Source organism: Pongo abelii, chromosome 17 (genome assembly GCF_028885655.2).
Source record: "Pongo abelii isolate AG06213 chromosome 17, NHGRI_mPonAbe1-v2.0_pri, whole genome shotgun sequence".
Lineage (NCBI taxonomy): Eukaryota > Metazoa > Chordata > Mammalia > Primates > Hominidae > Pongo > Pongo abelii.
Genome location: NC_072002.2, coordinates 35981952 through 36001610, shown reverse-complemented (window position 1 = coordinate 36001610; position 19659 = coordinate 35981952). Strand labels below are relative to the sequence as shown.

The 19659-nt window shown below is 35.3% G+C and overlaps 1 protein-coding gene across 1 annotated transcript in view; it reads right to left on the bottom strand.

The window, feature by feature from the left end:
- MIB1 (MIB E3 ubiquitin protein ligase 1) overlaps positions 1–19659 on the bottom strand; it is a 134259-nt gene that overhangs the window by 58085 nt on the left and 56515 nt on the right. Inside the window, exons 8-10 of the mRNA XM_024235899.3 lie at positions 13741–13885; positions 11980–12113; positions 7613–7720 (exon numbers count right to left, since the gene is read on the bottom strand). Coding sequence (XP_024091667.1) covers positions 7613–7720; positions 11980–12113; positions 13741–13885 — 387 coding nt within the window. The remainder of the gene's footprint in view (positions 1–7612; positions 7721–11979; positions 12114–13740; positions 13886–19659) is intronic.

Here is a 19659-nt window from a genome sequence, read left to right as displayed (position 1 = left end):
GGAACCATACAGTATTTGTCTTTTTGTAACTGGCTCACTTCACTTAGAATAATGGCCTCAAGGATCTTATGTGTCAGAATTTCCTTTCTTTTTAAGTTTAATGATATACCATTATAAGCACATACCACATTTTGCTCATCCATTCTTCTGTCAATGGATACCTGGGCTGCTTTCATGCTTTAGCTATTACGAATAATGCTGCCAAAAGCACAGGTGAACAAATACCTCCTCAAGACTTCCTTTCCAATCTTTGCGATATATACTCAAAAGTAGAACTGTTGGATCATATTGTAATTCAGTTTTTAATTTTTTGTGCAACTATCATATTCTTTTCAGCAGTGGCTATACCATTTTATATTCCTATGAACAGTGCAAAGAGTTCTAATTCCTCCACATCCTCACTGATAGGTTTTTTCTGATTGTTTTGATAACAGCCATCCTAATGGCTGTAAGGCAGTATCTCACTGTGGTTTTGGTTTGCATTCCCCTAATAATTAGTGATGTTAAACATCTTTTCATGTGCTTACTGATCATTCATATATAGTCTTTGCAGAAATGTTCATTCAAGTCAAATGGAGTTTTTTAGGTTTTCTTGATGTAGAGTTTTAAGAGTCTATATATATTTTGGATTTTAATCTCTTATCAGATACATGATTCGAAAATATTTTCTCCCATTTCATAGGCTGCTTTTTCTCTCTGTTGACAAATGTTCTTTGATACACGTTTTTAATTTTCATGAAGTCTAATTTGTCTATTTTTCCTTTGTTGACTGTACTTTTGGTGTCATATCCAAGAAATCACTGGCAGATACAATGCTGTGAGGTTTTTGCTCTTTCTTCAAAAAGGTTTATAGTTCTATGTCGCACTTTTAGATCTTTAAGGTATTCTGAATTTATTTTTGTATATAGTGTTAGGCAAGGTTCCTACTTTATTCTTTTACATATGAATATATCTAGTTGCCCAAGCACCATTTGTTTAAAAGATTGCTCTTTTTCCATTAAATTGTCTTGGACCCCAAAAAGCAATTGACCCTAATGCAAACGCTTATTTCTGAATTCTCAATTCTCTTCTATCAGTCTTTATGTCCACCCTTATGTTAGTAATACACTGTCTTGATTACTGTTGCCTTGTGGTAAGTCTTGAAAGCAGGAAGTGTGAGTCCTCCAACTTCTGTTCTTTCTCAAGATTGCTTTGGCTGTTTTTGGGGCTCTCTTGAGATTCCTTATGAATTTCTGGATAGATTTTTCTATTTCTGGAAGAAACATCTTTAGGATTTTGACAGAATTTCATTGAATATGTAGATCTCTCTGGGTAGTACTGACATCTTAACAATATAAATTTTCTAATCCATGAACATGGAAAGTAGTTCCAGTTGTCTGTCTTCTTTAATTTCTTTCAGCAGTATTTTATAGTTTTCAATGTATAAGTCTTATCTCCTTGGTTAAGTTCATGCCTAAGTATTTTATTCTTATGCTATTGTAAATGGAGTTATTTTCTCAATTTCCTGAGTCATTGTTAACAGATTGTTCAATTAACAGACTGTTCATTGTTAATGTATAGATATACAACTGATTTCTGTGTTTTAACTTCGTATTCTGCTAAACTGCTAAATTTGTTCTAAAAGGTTTTTTTGTTGAAATCTTTAGGTTTCACTAAGATCACTGCAAACAGATAATTTTTATTTCCTTTCCAATTCGGATGTCTTTTTTTTTTCTTGCCTAATTGCTCTGGTCAGCACTTCCATTACTGTTAAATAGAAGTGGTAAAAGCAGGTATCCTTGCCCTGTTCTTAGAAGAAAAGTTTTCAGTCTTTCACCATTGAATATGATGCTCATTGTGGGTTTTTCATATATGGCTTTTATTACATTGAGGTCGTTCCCTACTATTCCAAGTTTATTGAATGTTTTTATCATGAAAGGGTGTTAAATTATGTCAAATGCTTTTCTGGTCAATTGGAAAGATTATGCAGTTTTTCCCCATCATTTTGTTAATGTGGCGTATTACATTAATTGATTTTCCTATGTTGAACAATTTTTAACATTCCAGGAATAAATCCCATTTGATCATGGTGTATAATCCCTTTATCATGCTGTTGAATGTGGCTCATTAATATTTGGTTAAGGATTTTTGCATCAATGTTGATATGGTATATTGGTCTGTAGTTTTCTTTTCTTGTAGTGTCTTTTTCTGGCTTTGTACTGGTTTTGCTGGCTTTTTAGAATGAGTTAGGAAGTCTTCCCTCCTCTCTAATTTGCTGGAAAAGTTTGAGAAAGAATGGTATTAGTTCTTTTTTAAATGTTTGGCAGAAATCCCCACTGAAACCATAAGGTCCAAGGCTTTTCCTTGTTAGGAAAATTTCAACTATCGATTCAATCTCCTTACCAGTTATAGGTTTATTCAGGTTTCCTATTTCTTCGTGATTCTGTCTTGACAGGTTTTGTGTTCTAGAAATTCATCCATTTCATCTATGTTATCCAATTTGTTGGCATATTGTTCATAGTACTCTCTTATAATCCTTTTTATTTCTGTAGAATTAGTAGTAATGTAACCACTTTCATTTCTGATTTTGGTAACTTGAGTCTTCTTTTTTCTTAGTCCATCTAGCCAAAAAACTTGGGTTATCTGACAAAGTCTAGTATTGTTCCCTACTACTAATCTTCTCCATTTGAAACAGTTTTTTTTTTTAATTAAATGATGAAACTACCCCAAAGTACCCCAAATGTCCTTATAACTTAAGCAGATGTACTATGTTTGGAAACTCATAATAAAGACATATTTTTAAAAACTCATCTTCCATCCAAATCTCCATACCTTTACTATTATACTTCATCAGTGGGGGAAAAAAATATAGAGTCCACGGCAGATCCAAAATTAGCTCACCTATATCAACATACCTAAGATATCATAGTCCTTGATGCCTTTACCTATACATTAAAGAAGAAACAGAATGTAATCCTACTGAATTCAGTAGGTCAATATATGGAGACAATCAACTTTCCAAAACAGCTCTTTGAGGTTTCTCTAAGAAAAGGAAATAGGAAACAAAATATAATCTTATCACATGTTCCAAAGGTATGCTATGTACCAAATAATTGTTTGATAACAGCTTAAATCAACCAAAAACTCTGCAATAGTCATCTATGCTACGGGCCAGCAACTTTTCTGTGAAGGGCCAGAAAGTAAATATTTTACTTTTTACAGGCCACACAGTCTCTTATCGAAACTACACAGCTACCTTACTGTCACACTAAAGGAGCCACAGACAGTAAATAAATGAATGGCTGTGCTGTGTTTCAACAATACTTTACAATACAGATGGAGGGCTGGAAATGGCCTGCAAGCTATAGTTTGCAGACCCTGATCTATACTCTCTTGAGCCTACTTCCTAATGCAGATGGAAAAAATGAAAGCTTAACAAATGAGATAACTAGAGAACAAAATATATTATTTCCTTTATTCTTCTGCTAACTCCAAAGCTTTTAATAAAATTAGATTTTAAAAAATCAATTATTACCATTTTTAGGTGTAATAAATTTTTTTAATATTTTTAGGTGTGATAAAGGTGAGAAACTTTTTAAAAGAGCCCTTACGTTTTAGAATACATATTAAATATTTACTGATGAAATAATATGGTATCTACCTAGATCTACTTTCAAAATAATTCAGTAGGGGGAATGGGAGGAAAGGTGTACAGATAAAACTGGCCATGAGTATTAATTGAAGTGGGGCAATGGGTACCTAAGATTCATTATACTATTATCTCTACTTTTGTATATGTTTAATATTTCCAATGATAAAAAAGTTAATAAAAAACAAATCACTTTATAAACAAGCTGGCAAATTATGAATGACAAATCTAAGTGCATCTGCAAAATTAACTATTTTCTCCACTTTAGCACTACTGACATTTAAAGCCAGATCATTGTTGTGAGAGCTGTCCTGAGCACTGTAGGACATTCAGTAGCATCCTTAGCTTCTATCCTCTAGATGTCAGCTGTACCTCCTCCACCCACCCACTTGTAACAACTAAAAATGCCTCCGGACATTTCCAAATGTCCCTTGTGGAACCTAAATGCCCCCAGCTAAGAACCAATGTATTAAACTATATAGTTGTTTAATAGGCAATGTTAATTCTTATATCCTAGAAAAATGAAACTCTGATGAACTTCTGTTTTAGTCTTGGGCTGTACTCTTGTTTGAGATAGGGTCTCACTCCTGCCACCCAGGCTGGAGTGCAGTGGTGCAGTTTCAGCTCACCACAGCCTGGGCTTCCTGGGCTCAGGTGATTCTCCCACCTCAGCCTTCCAAGTAGAAGAGACTATAGCTGTGCACCAGCACACCTGGCTAATTTTTTATATTTTTAATAGAGACATGGTTTTGCCATGTTGCCCAGGCTGGTCTTCAACTCCTGGAATCAAGCAATTCACCCACCTCAGCCTCCCAAAGTGCTTGGATTACAGACGTGAACCACTGCACTTGGCCGATATTTATATTTTAACTCAATTTTTCAGTATAGTTTTTCCTTTACCAATTGGGAAACTGTGTTATTAATATCTCTTTTCACACTTCTACAAATTGCATCTGCTTATAATGAATTTTAAAATAAAAAAATGCACAAAATGGAAATCCAAATAAGGAATATGGTAAAAGTCCCACGTATCTCACCGTTCTAGTTAGCAGTCAGTTTGCAAACTTAAAAATACATTATTTGGCTGGGTGCAGTGGCTCACGCCTGTAATCCCAGCACTTTGGGAGGCCGAGGCAGGTGGATCATGAGGTCAGGAGATGGAGACCATCCTGGCTAACACGGTGAAACCCCGTTTCTACTAAAAACACAAAAAATTAGACAGGTGTGGCAGCGTGCACCTGCAGTCCCAGCTACTCGGGAGGCTGAGGCAGGAGAATGGCGTGAACCCGGGAGGCGGAGCTTGCAGTGAGCCAAGATCGCACTACTACTACACTCCAGCCTGGGCGACAGAGCGAGACTCCATCTCAAAAAAAAAAAAAACATTATTTATAAATATCTAGACTACCAAGACTCACTTCAACTCCCATTATACCATGCTTATAGTACTAACTAACTGTTTGTTTTATATGTGAGTACAATTAAGGAAAAAAGAGGCTGGGCGCAATGGCTCACACTTGTAATTCCAACACTTAGGGAGGCCAAGGCAGGAGGATCACTTGAGTTCAGGAGTTCGAGACCAAACTGGGCAACATAGTGAGGCCTTCTCTTTACAAAAATTTTTTAAAAATTAGCCAAGCATGACGGCACACACCTGTGGTCCTAGCTACCTGGGAGGCTCAAGTGGGAGAATTGTTTGAGCCTGGGAATTCAAGGCTGCAGTGAGCCATGATCACGCCACTGCACTCCAGTCAGGGCAACAGAGCAAGACCCTGTATCAAATAAAAAAAAAAAAAAAAATTCTGGCCAGGTATGGGGCTCATGCCAATAATCCCAGCATTTCAGGAGGCTGAGACAGGCGAATCACTCAAGGTCAGGAGTTTGAGACCAGCCTGGCCAACATGGCGAAACCCCAACTCTACTAAAATTACAAAAATTAGCCTGGCGTAATGGTGCACACCTGTAATCTCAGCTACTCGGGAGGCTGAGGCACAAGAATCGCTTGAACCTGAGAGGCGGAGGTTGCAGTGAGCCAAGAACATGCAACTGCACTCCAGCCTGGGTGACAGAGGGAGACTCTGTCTCAAAAAAAAAAAAAAAAAAAGGAAAGAAAGAAAATTACTCTTGAAAAACAGTGCCAATTTCATTCCTGACTCCACAGCCGCAAATCCATTCTGCAAAACCTCTCATGTGAACAAAAATCTCTAGAAACATAAATATATGAATAATCCCATGCTGCCAGGTTGGTGATTAAATTCTGAATCCGAAAGCATACTTTAAAAAGAAACTTAGGCAAAAAGAAATGTGGTTTTTCAGCTTCTTGCCTTATTAGCTGTAATCACAAGGACTTTGGTTTTTCAGTATTTGTTGCTATTGGAGTTTCTGGATTCACTAAATTAAAAATCAGATATTCAACTCAAGAAATTTCATACCATTCCACCAAATAAAACTAAAATAATAAGAAAATAAAGTAATTACATTCTATATACAAAACACTAAAATTAACTTTCATTACCAAAACAAAACTTGTAACACACACTAGGTTACTAAATTTACAACCAAGAAAGATGTGACTTAAAAATTACTAGTGCAAAAGTAAAATCAAATTATATAATCTCATTCATAAAGACATCATAGTAATAAAACTATTGTATAGTTCATAGATATCTAATATGCTAATTTAAAATTCAAGTTCTTAGGCGTGGTGGTTCACACCTGTAATCTCAGCACTTTGAGAGGCTCAGGCAGGCACATCACTTGAGGTCAGGAGCTCGAGACCACCCTGGCCAACATGGCAAAACCCTGTCTCTACTAAAAATACAAAAATTACCCAGGTGTGGTAGCAGGCGCCTGTAATCGCAGCTATTGGGGAGGCTGAGGCACGAGAATCACTTGAACCCAGGAGGCAGAGGTTGCAGTGAGCTGAGAACATGCCACTGTACTTCAGCCTGGACAACACAGTGAGACTCTGCCTCAAAAATAAATTAATTACTTGATTTCAAGTTATTTCTAGGCAACAGAAAATTCCAACATTATAGATGACCTGTTTACCCTTAAAAACCACAGGCTCTTTAGTAGCTGTCCAACAATTGAAAATACATGCAATTAGAGAAAAAAGAAAAAGTAACATAAGACTAGAAAAGGCTTCTCTTTTCCAATATGCATCTTTTTAAATTTTTTAATTAGTAAAATCAGGCTGATCCACCAATTTAGCCCTAGCAATTCAAGTCCTCATTAAGCACTCACAGATGAGAGTGTTTTTTAGACAAAATTGCAACATTCTGCCTAATTTAAATTTGCTAGAATTTGATTTATTCTAAATAATCTTGCACTATACTAAAATAAGTGTGATTCAAATACATTTTTAGTAATGACTAGTTAAGTAAGACAAAGCAAGACATCCTTCACAATAGAGATACAGAGAGATCCCCAGTCAAGACTCGAATGATATTAAGAAGTGTTTCTCTTTTATAAGAATATATTCTAAATTAAATGAAGCATATATACACACATATGGTGATAAAAATGCATTATGAACACTTCAAATATTCACATTAAGGTCAAGAAACAATAAAACTTAAAAAATGCTAATTCAGTTATGACAAAACAACAACAAAAAAAGTTTCCAACTGTCACAGAGATCAGGAAAGATTCTGACCCAGTGGATTTACATTCCTCATCCTTCAATTTCCCTAGTATGATTCTTTATTCTCGGATGAGCCCACCTTTAGCTCCCTGAAATATGATGGTTACACCACAGTAGCATGAAACTCAACTCCTATCTTTACCTAGGACTATGGCTAAAATATAAAGGATCACAGAAAGACAAGAACTGTTTCAAATTGCCTCCGTCAGATTTTTATTTTCAATCAGAAAAGCCTTAGTTGGATATTAAATTTCAAAAATAAAAACAATCCATCTCATGATATAGAAGTATTATTTCTAGGAAATAAATGTTTACTTAAAATATTTTTCAAGTTTACTTACCTCTGCTTCGACATCCACGTTTTGCTTCAAAAGTAACTTCAAAATGTCAACATGTCCATTCTGACTAGCAGCTTGCATAGCTGTGTGGCCAGCACATTGCCCATTTACCTACATTTTTTTAAAAAAAAGAATGAAAAGAATGAATGAATAATCAGAAACAGGCAATATATACACATACAGTGTAGGTTTAAATCTAGTATACTGTATGATTCCATGAGAATAATTTAGGTTGGTGTTCCATATATCATAGTTCAGATAACTACAGACTTCTTAATTTAGAGAAGGGAAGCAAGTATTGTTTTAAAAAACAAAAGTTCCATCGTCCAAAGAGTTACAAAATAACTGTTAGGCAATCTGCAAAGTTGAAAGAAGAGAAAAAGAAGGGAGAAAGAAAGGAAGTAAGTTAAGTTAGTTTTGTATATATATTTCTTTTTAGATTAATCTCTGAGTCCATGGTTCAATGAAAAAAAGCACTGAAGTGAAAAGAAAACTTTTAGAAAAGATATTAGTTGCTAGGGATAAATAAATTCAATTCAACAAAAATACCAAACATCAACTTGCAGGCAAACTGCAAGGACAATAAATAAGGATACATAAATAAGTTAGCAAGGTAGGTATATACAACTATTATAAAGCAGTAATTTCCAACCTTTCCTTCACTTCAGATGCTGTGGACATGTATAACTAACCCACGGACATACCCAAGGCCAAGTGCAATTCTTTTAATTCTACCCCTTTTACTCCCATCCACAAAATCATTAAAGATGGTAGCTTGGCCACATGTTTATATACTATCTCTCCTGAAACCACACTAAAATGACAATAAAATAATTTAAAAGGTAAAAATCCATAAAGATAAAGGGAGAACATTAGAAAACAAGAAAAAGTAACACATTTGTGAAAGAGAGAAAACAGGTGGAAAAGCATTATCTGACTTTAGAGAGAACAGGAAGCCACAGTGTAAAGAGCACAGGGAATCCCAGACAAACTCAAAGCCTACAAACACAAGCACATCACAGGTAACAAGGGGAGCCTCAGGTATAAGTCTGATGTGCAATGGCCACACTCCAAGCCCTCTCCTCAAACTCAAGGACAGAACACTAGCTGCCTGCATCTCATCCCTAGACAGGAAAACTTGAACAACTGTAGAGAATAGATTTCTATAGGATGGTATTTAGAGATCCCCCAAAACTCTACACACCCAATCACCATAATGCAAAGTTAGTCAACAAGTCCAGGTGAGGAGAGCTATCAATCAGCTTTTTAACGTCCTATTGAAATATGAATGGACAACCAAGGATTGGAGATTTGTCCCCTCTTATAGATGAACGAACAACCAAGGATTACCAGACATCTAAGGAATGGCTCTGACGTGAAAAAAGTAACTTAGAAGAGACAAAAACTTAAGCAGGCACAAGAAAATGTTTTCTTATAAAGACCTATCATTAGTATGCTCAGTAAGGAAAGACATGACATTGTATCCTCTTTAAACACCAACATACCATCAAAAGGAATGTGAAAGGAGCAACCAAGAAAAGCTTGAAATTTAAAACTGATGGAATAATGAAAACCTTGGAAAAAGGGTGGGAAAATTAAGTTAAGGAAACTCTCAGAAAGGGAGTAGAGGAAAGAAAAAAAAACAGGAAAAAAAAAAGAAAATTCGATGAATAGTCCAAGAATAACCAATAAAATAACTAAAGAGAATTTGCAGATATGAATGACGTGATTTCTAGTTTTAAAAAGTCAAACACCTAAAGCAATAGATGAAAACAGATCCACATCAAGGTGCATCATTGTGCAAGTTCTTAATGCTAACCAAGACAAAATCATCATGCTTGAGAGAAAAAACAGCATACATGTAAGATCAGGAATCAGAATGGTTTATATCTTCTCAATAGTAATTCTGGAATTATTCTACAGGAAAATGACTTCTAACCTAGAACTCTATTCCAATCTAAAACTTAATTGTGAAGTTAAAAAAAATTCAGATATTAAAGGTCTATTTCCCACGCATCCTTTCTCAGAAGATAATAAAAACCTTACTTCACCAAAAAGAGAGAAAATGTAGAAACAAAAAGACAGGGGATACAGAAAACAAGAAATCCAACACAGGAAAGAACAGAAGGGAACCCTCAGGATGATGGGTGAGAAGACACTCCAAGTGGGCATCCAGTGCAGAGGACACCCTGTTCAGATGGAGAATATGAGAAGGCCTAAGAAAAATGTCTCCCAGAAGATGAAAATGAATACATTTCATTTGTTGTACCTAAATGTCTCAAGCAATTGAGGTATGTTACGGTTAAAGAGGAATTTAGGAAGAAATTAAGTATAAGAATACAGATTACTAACAAATGAAAAAATATAAAAATTATATGTAAGGTAAAGAGGGACTGGGAAAGACCACAAGTAACTTTTAGGAATGAAGGAAATATTCTACACCTTAACAGAGGTGTGGACTACATGGGTGGCATGCATTTGTCAAAACTGGCTCATCCACATATTTCACTGTAGGGAAAAAACTTCAGTTTTTCAAAAATGACAATTGTGAACTCCAATTAAAGCAAAAAGTTAGGCAGGAAAACATAATCTAATGTACTCCACAGCATGGCTATGAATGTCATTTATATAACATGCACAACTAATTTTAATCCAAACAAAATTACAATATAACTACATGATGAAGCTAGAAACAGTATGTGTGTGTCTGGTGGGCACGGGATGGAAGTGGTGAAATAAAGCTAAATCCTCACCTTCCACAGTGAGGTATCAAAAGATCCAGGAAAGGAAAAGGTAAAGGAAAGGAAGAAAGAAAATTAAGACATTATAACAGAGGTATACTGGTATGTTACTGGAAAATGTAGAGGTAAATATGAAGGCTATCAGCCAGCTAAGAATAGTTGCCTCTGTAGAACAGGAAAATAGGGGTGAGAAAGATGAGATGTTATTTTTCATAACAAATCTTATAGAACTGTATTTTCCTTTAAATTTTTAGTACTATAACGCTCTTAAAAAATAATTTTAAAATAAATTAGTAAGTAAATGAAAAAAACTTAAGTACAGTAAAACCTAAATCTGCTTCACTGGAATACAAAGGAAATCTGACTATCTTTCAAACACAAAAAATACCTGGTACTTCAACATTTGAAGCAAATTATTTTTACATAGCTCACAACCAATCAACAAATTGCTGTGCTGTATTGCTACAATTGATTTCTCTATAATAAAGCTAACATGTCGAGCTTATAGGAGAAATAAGACATTAATACTTTATAATTATAGATCTGATCTTCAAACTGTCTAGCATACTTAAAAACAAACAAACATGCAAAGAAAGGTATGGCAACAAAAACCCTTACAACACAGTGAGAATGATTCAAATTGTCACTCCAACTACAACTTCTTGGCTGACACCCAACATAATACTGGTGCCAGCAAGGTATCAATGCCAAAGACAAAGCACAATGACTAGAATCAAAACTGCCCACTTAAAAGATAGCTTGTATGAATGGCAAAAACACAACATAAACTAGGAAGAGTTATAAAACATATGGCCTTTAATTCATCTGCCTTATAAATTGTGAAATAGTCAACTATCATTGGGGTAGAGAGGAGTTATATTAAATATTTTGAAAAGAGGGATTGAAAATTGCTTATATACACACCTGCTATGCACTCACAAAAATTAAAAATAAAAAGAAGGCCGGGCGCAGTGGCTCACGCCTGTAATCCCAGCACTTTGGGAGGCTGAGGCAGGTGGATCACGAGGTCAGGAGATCAAGACCATCCTGGCTAACACGGTGAAACCCTGTCTCTACTAAAAATACAAAAAAAATTAGCCAGCCGCGATGGTGGGTACCTGTAGTCCCAGCTACTTGGGAGGCTGAGGCAGGAGAATGGCATGAACCCGGGAGGTGGAGCTTGCAGTGAGCCAAGATAGCGCCACTGCAGTCCGGCCTGGGCAAAAAAGCGAGACTCCATCTCAAAAAAATAAAATAAAATAAAATAAAAAAATAAAAAATAAAGAAAAAATTGCTTATAAAATTTACTAAAATATACTTAGAAGATGTCATAAAATGATGTTTACATGAGGAAAAAAAAAATCGCTGAATTTCCAAAAGGATACTAGTCTTTAAAAACCAAAATTTAAGTTGTGTCAATCATAAAAAAGGTCATAAATATAAAAATGTCTATTTTTTTTAGAAATGCACACTGAAGAATGTCTGATGTCTGCTTTAAAATACTTCACAAAAACAAGAAAGAAGAAATAAATGAAGCACATCTGGCAAAATCTTAGTAATTGTTGAGGATAAGGTTCATTATACTATTCTACTTTTTGTATGCTTCAAAATAATTTTTAAAATGCTCACATCCACATCTGGTCTTTTAAGCAAATCTTCCACTTTAGCAACATCTCCATTGGCAGCAGCCTTAACTAATTCTTCATTGAGGTCACCAGATTCTTGGGTTTCAAATAATTTCTTCAGGAGTTGTGAGAGTCTTTCTGTAAAGCATCAAATAAAGCTGCTAATATAGGAGGATCTCAAACCTTAACTACTAAGAAACAAGTATTACCCAATATTTCTATAATCTTTTCCTATTTTATTCTTTCCATCATTAATGTTATTTTTCTACTATGCTACAGATAACTACCCATGCAAGTTATAATCACTACTATAAAAAGCTGCATTAAATGCAAGCCCTTAAGTATTCCAAGTTTTCTCCAACTCATGTACATCAAATTATAATTTTAGAAAAAGTAGTGCATTATATACTAATTCAAGATTTAAAAGTCATCGTAAAAAGTTTATGAATAAACACACTACTATGGGAGTACCACAATGATACAAACTTCCTTTCAGATTTTAAGGACACTACACTGACTCTCAGAGCTCAATACTACAGACTTTAAAATAATTCAACAGATCAATGATTATGATCAAAAGCAACAATATCTGTAATATCTGGGTACGTATTTTAGGGTCAAACCAATTTTCTTTAGGTTGAAACTGGACATCTAAGTGCTAATAACTTTCAGTAAGTGCCAACTGATTGGTTTTGACAAAACAACAATGAACCAGGGATGAATATACCTAAACCCTTTCATAAGATATTTTTTTCTAAATAGTATCAATCAATACAGAGGCTACAAAGCTCTAACTCCTTAATTCTTGGGGTACCTATCATAAAGCAGAGAAATCACAAAATAGGGCAAGGGACAAATGACAAAGTGGGCCAAGTCCACATAATTTGAGAGTAGGCTATTAACTGTCTTTCACTCTTTTACTTTGTATGTAATCAACCTGCTATGATGTCATTTAACCTCAAGGTAAAAATAAACACTGGATTTAAATGTTAAGCATACTAGCAAATTACAGCAGGAAAGAATAAATAAAAAGGCAAAGGAAGCAGAAAGCAGGACAAAAATAAAATTGGAAGTCACTTTATGTTTTCCTTTTGTTTCTTACTATTTATAGTTACAGTTCTATCTCCTTTTCTGGATGACAACATGTACATACAGTAACTTGTAATATGTTGTAAAATGAACTGAGTCTGTCTGTGTATACAAAGCTGGAGCACAGGAAAGAAAGACTATGTGAATGAGTCTACTCAAGCATCCAGCATATTCACATTTTAACATAGTTTTCTACTCACCGCAGCATGTATAATAACTCATTAAATGGCAAGAGAAAAAATAACTGATATGTAAAAATATACAAGAAGAAAGCCATCTGCGAGCAATAATATTGGAAATACAGAAAAAACAAAGCAGTTTAAGAAAGTGATGGTTCTTTCGCAGAAAACAAAAGTTCTGACTAAAGAGTAGAATCTTGAATTTTAGGAATCTCAAATTTGATGTGGAAAATCCCCTGATATACCCAAGAAAAGGCACACATTTTATGGAACTTCTCTAGGGAGTACTTCAGCCAGAATAAAGGTTGTTCAACACATTATAAAAAATAAAAATTTTTAGTGAAAGTTTAAAAGGTGGTCAACATTCAAGTAAGGCTGTGTAATCTGGGACAAAGCCAAGCACATGTACAACATTATCTGTATATGAGAACTGGGGAATTAGCAAAGGTTTTAATGTAAACCACATTACTTTTAAAGAAACACAATATAAAACATACCACCAGATGCATTGCTAATGGCTGATCCTGCAGATGCCACCTTGGAAACTGCTGCTGGATTGTATGTCCAAGATGTTCCACAAACTTCCACCTTTAAATCACTGTCTGAATAAATCTGTTGTACTCTGCCAACTTTACCTAAAGTCTTGGGGAAAAAAATAGATTCATGTTTCCAAGTCTAAAGTATATACCATCAAATCAATCACTAGTTTTTATATGCTTAAAATAATTATTTTACTTATCACTAATGAAAAAACTTCCAAAGGATAACCATACTGAAATGGGTTATTTGAATAAGTACAAATGTTAAAAAATATCTTTTAAAATAATAATAAAACTACTTCCACAAGAATATGAGACAAATCATGATAAAGTCTATCCTATTCATACGAGTTCATAAAAATCTATTTTGATGTTCAATCCTTCCTTCTTAAATCCATAAGGTACATTTTGAGAACTTGCAACTCAAGTAGTCTAAAATCTATCATCAATATAGCCTGAAAAAGAAAATTGGATTTCTAAAAAAAATAAAAAATAAAAAAATAAACCAATTTGGCCAAGAAGGGCTCAAGCTTACATCTATGTTTAAACCCTTTTTGGAATCATCTGATTTCTGCCAGTTCCTTTCCTTCCCTTCCTCATATTCCTAAACCTGTTCATTTTCCCAAAATTTTATTCCATAGGTTTTTACTCTTCTTCATTGAAAATTCAACCCACTTTGACAACTATCACCTTTTTTTTGAAAACACAAAACTACCGCTCACCCCCACATACACATATTAATTCTAATTTTTTAACAGCCTATTAGACATTTTCACTTGGAATTTTCCATTATCATCTCAAACTCTATGAGGCTACGTTCTTTGTTTTTTCTCCTCAACTTTTTATTATGGAAAACTTCCAACAGATACAAAAGTGGACAACAGCATACTGAATCCTCATGTACCCATCAACCATTTGTAACAATTATCAGCTCATGGCTAATCTTGTTTCCTTTATTCCCCTACCCATTCTCTCCTCCAGTATTATTTCAGTATGTACCTCCAAACAATAAGAACTCTTTTTTTCATAACATATTCTACAATGCTATTTATTATCAACTCACCCAAAGTTACAATAGTTACATATCACAAAATTCCAGTGTTCAAACTTCCAATTACCTCATAAATTATCAATTTTTTGTTTGTTTATATCAAGATCCACATAAAGTCCATACGTACATGTTTTTCTTTGCAAATTATTTGTTGAAAAAACAGTTCTTTATCTTACAAAGTTTCTTACCATTTGAATCTTACTAATTGGTGTAGTTTAATAACTCATCAGCCCTCTGTATATAGTCAGCAAGAACCCCTTCAAGTTGGCTGCTAGGTCCTTTTAACATGGTCCTAGAAACCAGTGACAGCTTCCTTGTTACCTGGTATGAAGCTCATTTTGTTCACCTCTTGTCAAAGAGCCAGAATTAGCGATTTCTCCAAAAAGCCTTGGCTCTTTATTGAGAAAGGCTGCTTGAAAACCATAACCTGGGCACTAAGTTTGGTTATTACTAAAATGGTCACTATGGAGGCATTTTCATGAATACAGCTAGGAAATAGGAGTTTTTGTTTGGGATTTTGTTTTGTTTTAATTTTACTTTAAGTTCTGGGATATATGTGCAGAAAGTGCAGGTTTGTTACATAGCTATACATGTGCCATGGTGGTGTGCTGCACCTATCAACCCATCATCTAGGTTTTCGGCCCCGCATGCATTATATTAGATATTTGTCCTAATGCTCTCCCTCCCCTTGCCCCCCACCCCGACAGGCCCCAGTGTGTGTTGTTCTCCTCCCTGTGTCCACGCGTTCTCATTGCTCAACTCCCACTTATGAGTGAGAACATGCGGTGTTTGGTTTTCTGTTCTGTGTTTGTTTGCTAAGGATGATGGCTTCCAGCTTCATCCATGTCCCTGCAAAGGACATGATCTCATTCTTTTTTTATGGCTGGGAGAAAATTTTTGCAATCTACCCATCTGACAAAGGTCTAATATCCAGAATCTACAAGGAACTTAAACAAATTTACAAGAAAAAAACGACCCCATCAAAAAGTGGGCAAAGGATATGAACATACACTTCTCAAAAGAAGACATTTGTTTTGTTTTTAAAGAAGCATAAATCATAAATTCAAACACTCTTTTCATTCAGATTCAAGAATACAGGGTCTTTACTTCACCTCCTCTATATTATATCTGCATCTCCTTTTACAACTCTGATAATTCTGATTCTCAAAGTCAAAGGAGTAACAGAATTATCACACAAGTACTCATTTGTTTTTTGGTACATCTAACAATCTTGGAATAACAATATCAACGCTATTACATGCAATAAGATTTCTGAAAAGTGTTAAACATTTCATTTCCATGCAGTTCTTTAGGGTCTATTCTTCCTATGAAGATATAAAGAAAAATTAACTGTGTTTAAAAAATTACTTGGAATTTTCTCTCTACATGGTTATGCTAACAGAAACACACTTAGTTTCATTTATTTCATTTCATTTTCCACTTTGAGGAGTTTCCTTTTTAAATTAATTTCGTTTTACAATTGTATTAAATATGTATGTGATTTCAAATCAAATCTATAAAACAAGACATATTCAAAGAGGTCTCCCTTCCTTCTTTGCCCCTTGTATCATCCTATTCCCTTTTTATATAGGTAATGCTTATTTGTAACTTCATAGTTTATCATTGCATTGTCTGCTTTCATATAGTTTGTATTGTCCTAATAGTTATTATATATTACGTGTGTGTGTGTGTGTGTGTGTGTGTGTGTGTGTGTGTGTGTGTATATATATATATATATCTCGACTTGGTTCCCTAATATGTGCAACACTGAAATTAGTCATTCATGTGTCCTTACCCTACTCTTTCTCTTTCCTAATATTTTGATCTAAAATAATAATATTTAGTCCCAGTTAATACAACTAAAAGGCAAACAGCATATTAAACTTTTCATGTGCTCAATTTCCACCCCATTTTTTACAACTATAATTTACACTGTTAGAACATATAATCGTTATATATTCCACCCTTTCCTTTACAACATTCATTTAATCTTAGTTCAACAAATCAATACATATTCCATGATCACTAGTCCTTCACTTGATGTCTCTACAGTCATTTTGGTTGTCTGAAACTCATTATCTAGCAAATTACTTAGAAAGGACTCATGGGAACAAGAATTCTCACATATTCATAGCACAGTTATACTTTAAAGTTAGTTTGGTTACATATAAAATCTTCAGCTTATATTCTTTCCTTGAGTATCTTAAATGCTATCTCACTGTTTTCTGGCATAAAACACTGAGAAGAGATTTTTTTCTTAACAGCAAAATAATTTTCTTTCCTTTAGGACCAATAACCTGTCTGGTCTTTTTTCCTGGATACTTTCTCTCGTCTTGAAGATTCAGTTATTTTACCAGAATATAGCCCACTGTTTGCTGTTCTGGGTTGGTTTTCCCAGGTATGCAATGTGCCCCTTCAAAATTTAGTTTCAAATTGTTTTCTTAATTCCAGGAAAATTTTTCTAAAATTACAAATCTTCATATTTGTTTCATTTCATTTATTTGGGTTTAGTTTCCTTTCTACAAGGATTCTCTCTCTCTCAGAGAGAGAGAGAGAGAGATACAGAGAGAGAGAGGCTATTTCATGTTTGTTTCTCTCTGAAATACTTTTCACCTTTTCTATTTTTAAAATTTTCCTGCTTTTTCACCTTCTATTTCTCTTAGCCATTATCTGTTGCATTTATTTGCTCTGCTCTGTGTTCCTTCCAGTTTAGTCTTCGCTTATAAAATGACTTTTTCACTTCTTTTTAATTATTTCCTAAGTTATATCCCCTCATTTCTGATTTCATTCTCTTACATTTTTTTCATTTTCTTAATTTCTTTTAGCTCATTTTTTGTTTTTTGCATTTTTTTTTTTAAGAGTCAGTCTCACTACATTAGCCCAGGCTAAAGTGCAGTGGCTATTCACAGGCATGATCCCATTACTGATTAGCACGAGAGTTTTGACCTACTCTGTTTCTGATTTTGCGCCAGTTCCCCACTCCATAGGCAACCTGGGGTTCACCCAGGAGGTCACCATATCCTTGCCGAACTTAGTGCAGACACCCACACTACACCCAGAGCTCTTGAAGTCAAGTGATCCTCCTGCCTCAGCCTCCTGAGTAGCTGGGACTACAAGTACACACTACTGTGCCCAGCCTTTTAGCTCATTTTAAATTATAAAAGTATAGTTTTCATCATTTTTCTGCACATATCTTTCTAATATGCTTTTTTTTTTTTTTTTTTTTTTTTTTTGGAGACAGGGTCTCACTCTGTTGCCCAGGTTGGAGTGCAGTGGTGTGATCTCTGCTCACTGCAGCCTCAACCTCCTGGGCTCAAGAGATCCTCTCACTTCAGTCTCCCAAGTACCTGGGACTACAGGCACACACCACCACACCTGGCTAATTTTTGTATTTTTAGTAGAAACAGAGTTTCACCATGTTGTTCAAGCTGGTCTCAACCCCTTGGCTCAAGCAATCCACCCACCTTGGCCTCCCAAAGCGCTGGGATTACAGACATGAGCCACTACGTCTGGCCTGATATACTTTCATTATCTGTAGAGAAGTTCTATTCCTTATTCCCTTTTTTCAATAATAATTGTGTATGGGAATTTAACCATGATCTTCTAAATTTTATCTGGACCTTCTCCTTCCTTTGTCCCTACTGTCTCCATCCTACTAAATTTTGTTTCTATTCCCAGCACTTTCTCCTCAAAGTGAGGCTCTGCCTTGGAAGGGAGCTTTCACTGGTTAGTTTTGAGTTTAAAGGCCCACACTAGTTCCATCCCTTCTGACTTTAGCATGGTCCTATTTTCTCACCCCAAACTGGAGTCTTCAGGAACCCTCTCAGGTTCAGGTGCTGCTAAGACAACTGTCTACCACACTAGCCAATGAATATTTTTGCTAGCTGTTTTGGAGCTTTCCTGTTCTCAGATCTATCAGATGCCTCATTAATTCTCTCTGCTCCCATACGAAGAGATGCAGACTCAATAGCTGTCAGTGGTTTATCTCTACTCATTCATATTTAGGGTTCAACAGGTTACTCTGAAACCTAGTTTTGTTATAGATGTTTGTGGCTTTTTTGGTTATGCTAATCTAATTGTCTATTTTTATCAAAAAGGATTTGATAAGATACAAAATCTATAACACTACTACTGGAATCCCAGAATTTCCCTTTAGAATTCTCTATAGGTTTTATTTATATAGCAGTTTGAAATGGTAGAAAGAGTGCTTAGGTTTTGAAATAAGACAGATCTGTGTTCAAAATCCAGTTCAGAATCGCACCTCTGATTTCCTCATTTTTAAAATAAGGATGCTATAACATCACCCTCTTGTAATATTGTATGTATGTGTGTATGGCAGCTACAAACTGTGAAGTGTCTTTGAATAAAAGCATCATAACAACAGAGATTTTATTTTTCTGTTTTGTTCACAATTGTTCACTATTTTTTCTGTATTGTTCACTATTGTAGCCCTGCCTAACAGGCATATTATATGTGCTAAAATACCTACTTAGGGAATACGGCAGAAAGGATGGAAGGGCTAATGGAGGGTCAGAACAACAGTAAGGAGGGACTAGGCAGGATGGGAGGGGATGAGATGGGGCAGGAGTTGGGGCTGGATGGGAAGAGGAGGAGGTGCTGGCCAGGAGAAGAGACCAAACAATTACAGTAGAGTGGGGGTGGATAGGATACTAAGAGGGATGTGAGATGAAGTACATGGGACAGGATGGAGGCACTGAATGGGACTGGAATGGAGAGACAGACAGGACAGGAACTGAGAGGCTGGATGAGACAGAAGATGGGAGTAGGCAAGGTGGAGAACTATAGAGGAGGACACAGGAAGGTAG